At 46.2% G+C, this 6,608-nt stretch overlaps 1 protein-coding gene across 3 annotated transcripts; it reads left to right on the top strand.

Moving 5' to 3' along the window:
* The first annotated feature begins 3,721 nt into the window (after positions 1 to 3,721).
* LOC121138081 (speckle-type POZ protein-like) lies at positions 3,722 to 5,439 on the top strand. 3 transcript variants are annotated; one of them, XM_040740895.1, is made up of 3 exons: positions 3,722 to 4,078; positions 4,554 to 4,569; positions 4,606 to 5,439. In XM_040740895.1, exon 3 carries the CDS (start codon positions 4,651 to 4,653, stop codon positions 5,425 to 5,427), a length of 777 nt encoding a protein of 258 aa, XP_040596829.1. In that variant the 5' UTR covers positions 3,722 to 4,078; positions 4,554 to 4,569; positions 4,606 to 4,650; the 3' UTR covers positions 5,428 to 5,439. The 3 variants fall into 3 exon arrangements, with proteins under 3 accessions (XP_040596829.1, XP_040596828.1, XP_040596827.1); XM_040740894.1 differs by lacking the exon at positions 3,722 to 4,078 and having other exon boundaries at positions 4,332 to 4,569; XM_040740893.1 differs by lacking the exon at positions 3,722 to 4,078 and having other exon boundaries at positions 4,332 to 5,439.
* The last annotated feature ends 1,169 nt before the right edge of the window (positions 5,440 to 6,608 follow it).

Genomic DNA, 6,608 nt, shown 5'->3' with positions numbered 1-6,608 from the left:
ACACAAAGAAAATGTGTCTGGAAAACCAGAAAACAAACAAGAATTTTAAAAAATCCATCATCTTAAATCCCAGGACTTGGAAAACAGAAATAGGCAGATCTCAGTGGGTTTGAGGCCAGCCTGCTCTACACAGTGAGTTCCAGGACACCCTGGGTTGGTTGTTACGCAGTGAAAAATCTGTCTTGAAAAAAAATCAAAAACATAGCAACAAAAAAATATCCGGCATGCCTTCATGATCAAAGTTGTACAGCCAAGAGGACTAGAGTGAACATGTGCCTATCAAATAAAATAAAAGCTAGAATCTTATAGCTTCATTAAAGATGAGACTCTTAAAGCCAATATCACCATAAGTCGAGAAACACCTGAAGCAATTTGCCAGGAGACAAAAAGGTGCCCAGCAAAATCTGACTCTTATCCACGCCCTCAGAGTGTCCCCGGGTATTTAGGGAACACCTAAAAAAAGTGTGGTCTTTAGGGAACACCTAAAATAAAGCTTTTCTGTTCTCCACAACCATTCCGTTCTGCTCAGAGGACATCTGGACTTTTGAAAGTTTTGTTTTTGGTTTCAGTTAAGTAGCGAAGGTAAGACAGGAAGCTGTGAAGCACAGGCGAATCACTCTCTAGGAGGGAGGCTAAGGTCACAGAGTGTCACTGACCATCCAGTTACAAGACCACATGGGACTGGTGCAGAAGGCTGGATGTGAGTGGGAGGGAGGGAGGAAAGAAGGGAGGGTGGGAAGTTATTCATTTTGGAGCCAGGTTACCTGTCAAACTGCCACAAGCAGATATTTCAGGGGTCCTGGCAGCTGAGAGCAGGGGCTTCACAGAAGTCAGTTTCCAGAAATTCACCTACAGTTGGACCATCAGCAACTTCTGGTCTATCCTATGGGAAATGAGGGAAGCCATTGAAAGCCCAACCTTCTCCTTAGGAGCCAGGGACAAAAACAGATGGAGTTTGAAAATACACCCGAACGGGATGGATGAAGAAAGCGAAGGCTACTTGTCAGTTTACCTAACGTTGCTCAGCTGCCCAAGGAGACCAGTGTGGGCAAAGTTCCAGTTTTGGATCATCGATTCTGAAGGAGAGAAAACACAAGGCATTAAGAGCCCAAGATTCTAAAGGTTCCAACAAAATCAACAGTGGGGTTTCAGAAAGGTCATCCTTCGAGATTTCCTCTTGTACCAGAAGACTTGGCTGCTCAAAGACAATGAACTCAGCCTAACATACAAGGTGACTGTGGTCCAAGACTTCGTAGGCTTCTCTGACGAGACCACAACGACAGCGACCCAGGTGGGCTCATATCCCCAGTTGCTGGCTGAAGCATGCATCTCCCTGGCTTCTGCTCACTTCTCTTTACACTCAGGATTGTTTTCTTCTAAATCCATCCATTTGACTGCAAATTCACAATGTCCTTGTATTCTGCCCTGAGTCATACCCCATTGTTTAAATGTAACACAGTTTCCTTATCCAGTTTTCAGGGGAGGGTCAGCTAGGTTGGTTTCATTTTTGGACATTACAAATAATACTTCTGTGAGCATAGTTGATAGGTCGAATGTCCGTATGGTATGGTTGTATATCCTTTGGTTATATCCCCAAGAGTGGTTATGCTGTGCTATGTTGTAGTTTGATAATCAACATTTTGAGAAATGGCCACCCATATTTCCAAGTGGCTTACAAGTTTGAACCAGCAAAGGAACAGTGTTCCCCTTACAGTATATCCTCTCCAGCATAAATTGTCATTAATGGTTTTGATCTTAACCATTCTGACCAATAAAAGACATCTTAGATGAGGTTTGATTTTCATTTCCCTGGTGGCTAAGGATAAGGAGCAGATCATCCTTTGCCTTTTGGCCACTAGAGACTGTACTGTTCAGTATTCTCTGTTTAGCTCTGTGTCCCATGTACTCACACATAAGTAGATATTCGACATAAAGCAGAAGATAGTCAGCCTACACTTGACAACTTCAGAGAGTCCAAAAAACAAGAAGGGCCCTAATAGGAAAATGCATGGATTCTACCATCCCCCCAAAATGGAAACAGCCAAGGTCTCCTGTATATATTTGGAACACCCATGAAGGAAGAGGTTGTTGTTAGAATGCAGAAGGTAGAAGCAGAGCACGAGGATCTGGGATGCTCAAGTTGAGGGAGGCTGCAGGGGAACTGAACAAGGAAAGGGAGACTTTGATGGAGAGAGCATTTTTTGGGTTAGCCGGAAATCTGGCTCTAAGGAAATTCCCAGGAATGCACAAGCATGAGCCGTGCTTAAACTCTGAGCCACAGTGGAGAGGGCACCTTAGCGGCACTTGCCGTGCAATCACGTTGATGACTACCTTAGGTGTCATCATAGAACTTTCATCTATTAATCCACAAAGGAAGTTGAAGAGATCCACAGCTAAGCACTGACCCAACTGGCAGACAACAGTCTTGCAGCAGGAGGTGTGATAATATGAGCAGAGTGGCCAGGTCCCTGGGTCAGAAACAGCTGAGCCCAGCAAGAATCAAGTGGGAGGTCCCTGAGACTGGAATGGCACCTCGCAACCTGCATAACACTGAACTGGTCCCTAGGAATGGGTATGACCATTGTGTGGTTTGGGCAATTGTTGGGTCCACCACACGGGGAACCAGGATTTATCCCTACTGCATGAAATGGCTCTTGGGTACCCATTCCCTGTGGAGACATACCTCGCTCACCCTACAATCATGGGGGAGGGTCTTTGGTCTGCTTCCAGTGATGTCACAGAATTTGTTGATTTCCCATGTGGGAACGACCTATTCTGAGTGGTGGATTGGGGATTGGGTGGGTAGAATGTGTGCATTGGTGTGGGATACATAGTGACCCGGGATCGGTATGTACAGTAACTTTACTTTAAACTTCTACAAATGATAAAATGAACACAGTTTGGAGAAAATTACCAAACAAACAAAATATAAGGTATGGACAGACAGAATCTACTCAGTCCCTGTGACTGAATGAGTAGAATTTAGGATCTTCATGTAACACAAGAAGCAAACTACACTTCTCATGGTTACTCTTGTTCCCTGATCTGACTTTATCTGGAATAAACTAACATCCAAACATGGAGAGCACTAGCTTCAGTTGTGGTATGTAGATCCAATCCAACTGGAACGTTGGAGTTACAGCGACACATGGATCTAATCCTGATCTGGAGGCCAGGAAGACAAACACACCCTTAATCCAGACCTTGATGGGTAAACAGGCCACACCCTCTGGTGGGAGACTATAAAGGGGCATGGAGAGAGGAAGGTCTTCCTCTTTGCCAGCTGGCCCTTGCCTTGCAGCAAGTCCCTCCCTTCACTGGCAATAGCGACTACTTCTCCTGACTTCCAGAATATACTGAAGACCAGCAGACTGGTCCCACTTTCTGGACTGAGTAAGTACTGAGGTCTTGAACTTTCTCTTCATAGCTAGATACTGTGAGGCTATCAGGCCTACAGCCCTAAGTCATTCTAAGGAATCCCCTTTCTTCATATGGTCAGAGTTTCTTTCTATCTGTTCTGTTTCTCCAGTGAACCCTGGTACAAACTTTTTTCTATATGAGAGCATTAATTGCTCCAAACCATCCAAGAGTTGAGTAAAATTGTCAAAAGTAGTTACCAGTTGACCCAAGATTCAATCTAGGAAAGGAAACAGTGTAGTGGTGAGATTGCAGCTCTCCCAAGAAGCTCAATCTGTCTTCTCTGAATCGAACATTGAAATCTGGATAGAGAATTTCAGAGAGACCCAAGTCTCCAGCCCCAAAGAGTTGGGGATACAGAGGAAAGCAGAAAACAAAATTCTAAAAATGTGTCTGTGATGATACATAGTTTACCATTTCACAAGTCACTGGTGATCAAAAGAGCAAAGCAACCATACTGCTTAGCCAGTGAAGCCAGGCAGACACGTTTCCCCTGAGGACTCGTGGGACAAAAAGCAGGTGGATATCTGTGTGTTCAAGTCTACCCAGGGCCACACTAGATTGAACCAGCTTAACAGAGTAACAGAGCTCATGCCCTTGATCCCAGCAATAGAGTGGAATAAACGATAAGAGCGGTGTTTTCAGTAATCAGGCTCAAGAAGATCTCCAGTTAGGCTGAGGAGAGGTAGCGGTGTGATGCTTGGGGAGAGCACGTGGAGCCTGAGGTAGAGGCAAGATCTAGTGGCTTGGCTGCTTTGCTTGCCTGACCTTCAGATTGAAGTTGAGCCCCAATATCAGTGTCTGGTCTTTTATCTTTTTGTGTTACAGTTATCTGTAATTGGTACCTCCAGGTTGAAGAAGAAAACGCCCTACCTATTCATTTTGGAGCCAGGTTAACTGACAAAGCTGCCACAAGCCGATATGTCAGGGGACCTGGCAGCCGTGAGCTGGGGCTACACAGAAGTCAGTTTCCAGAAATTCACCTACATTTGGACCATCGGCAACTTCTGTTCTATCCTGCGGGAAATGAGGGAAGCCATTGAAAGCCCAACCTTCTCCTCAGGAGCCAGGGACAAAAACAGATGGAGTTTGAAAATACACCCGAACGGGATGGATGAAGAAAGCAAAGGCTACTTGTCAGTTTACCTAACGTTGCTCAGCTGCCCAAGGAGACCAGTGTGGGCAAAGTTCCAGTTTTGGATCATCGATTCCGAAGGAGAGAAAACACAAGGCATGAAGAGCCCAAGATTCTTCAGGTTCCAGCAAAATCAGCAGTGGGGATTCAGAAAGTTCATCCCTCGACATTCCCTCTTGGCCCAGGAGCCTTGGCTGCTCGAAGACAATGAACTCAGCCTGAGATGCAAGGTGACTGTGGCCCAAGACTCCTTAGGCTTCTCTGACGAGACCACGATGCCAGGGATCCAGGTTCCAAGGTGCACTCTGGCAGATGAGCTAGGAGAGCTGTGGGAGAATTCCTTCTTCACAGACTGCTGCCTGGTGGTAGCTGGCCAGGAATTCCGGGCTCACAAGGCCATCTTAGCAGCTCGCTCTCCAGTTTTCAGAGCCATGTTTGAACATGACATGCAGGAGAGCAGAACAAACCGCATTGAGATCCACGACCTGGAGCCTCAATGCTTCAGAGCAATGATGGGCTTCCTTTACACCGGGAAGGCACCGGATCTCCACAGCATGGCAGATGTACTGCTTGCAGCTGCCGACAAGTACGGCCTGGAGCGTTTGAAGGTCATGTGTGAGGACGCCCTCTGCAAGGACCTCTCCGTGGAGACTGCTGCCCACACTCTCGTCATGGCTGACCTCCACAGTGCAGGGCAGCTGAAAACCCAGGTGCTGGATTTCATAACAGCTCATGCTTCTGAAGTCTCTGAGACTTCAAGCTGGAAGACAATGGTGGGCTCATATCCCCACTTGCTGGCTGAAGCATACAGCTCCCTGGCTTCTGCTCACTGCTCATTACTGGAGACCCCTCCCAAACGCCTCAAGCAATCTTAGGATCCTGTCAGCTCTGACCAACAAGTGTATTCCATAAGCAGCTGCCGGCATTGTTTCCAAGGACACCTGGGCAGACTACAGGACACTGTAGCATTTTCAGAGAACCTGTGGAAAGACAGCATGGCGGCTCAGGCCTTTAATACGCCAGGAAATATGTGGAATGACAGTTTTGGGGAGGGAGAGCACTGCCTTCTGGGATTCTCTACCCAGATTCTGTACTGGTTTGCTTTCACTACATTGAGTCGGATACTGGGGAATCAGTGAGGTTGTTGGCCCCAAGCACATCCCAACAGGGTTTCTTTGGAGGAACCTGTCTGGATGAGACTGAGCAGAGCATATGATCACGGATTTAGACCAAAGCAGAAAGCAAACATGAATGTGTGCTTCCAAGAGACGAGGAAGAGGAAGGAAGACAGTTTCTCTCTCCATGACCTAGTGTGTGGGGACTGGACTTTTGACTCAGTTGGCCAAAGCAGTTGGGGCTCCTGCAGAGGACCAGTTCCATGAGTTCAGCTGTCAGCATATGAGGGAGACTTCTCAAATTCTCTAACTGGAGATCCAGAGCAATGAAGTCCTCCTCTTGTCTCTCCTGGCTGTATCCATTTCTGTAAAACCAAACACTATAAAATGAATAAAAAATTAGACAACCATTTTGTGGATTCTGTGGTGTCTCTGTTGGAAGAAGCCTGTATTATTTCACCCAGTACTGCTCAGGTTGTGCGAGTTTGGTTAGCATCTTCATGGCTGCACCATTTCACACAAAGCCTCACTACTCTTCCTTGCCACCTGGATTTGGTGGAGTAGATGCCAATGGTGAGGAAGACAATTGCATCTGTCAGAGTCTTTTTGTAGTCTAGTCTTTGCTAAAGACTTTATGCATTTTGAAAAAGGAGAAAGCCATTGATTTATTGAGAATCCATAATTTCCCCACCTGAACTGTGGGTCCGTTTTGAGATATTGGTAAAATAATTCTTCCATCCCCACCACTGTTAAAATGAATTCTCACAGGGAGTCAGGCTCAAAGGCAGGGCCTTTGCTGCCCCTAACTTGTCCTCCTCTGCCTGACTCTTTCGGTTCTCCTTTGACAGCTCTTTCCAAAATAAACTGGTATCACAGATTAAGTTGTTAATCCCAACCAAGCTCCCTGATGATTTAAGTACCAAAGACTGAAGACAGCATTT

This window comes from Mesocricetus auratus, unplaced genomic scaffold (assembly GCF_017639785.1).
Source record: "Mesocricetus auratus isolate SY011 unplaced genomic scaffold, BCM_Maur_2.0 contig_4644_pilon_obj, whole genome shotgun sequence".
Taxonomy (NCBI): Eukaryota; Metazoa; Chordata; class Mammalia; order Rodentia; family Cricetidae; genus Mesocricetus; species Mesocricetus auratus.
This window is presented reverse-complemented; position numbering and strand designations above follow the sequence as displayed.

Bases quoted from the DNA above. Each gene is read 5' to 3' on its own strand.
- LOC121138081 (XM_040740893.1), top strand. From the start codon at position 4,339: ATGTCAGGGGACCTGGCAGCCGTGAGCTGGGGCTACACAGAAGTCAGT.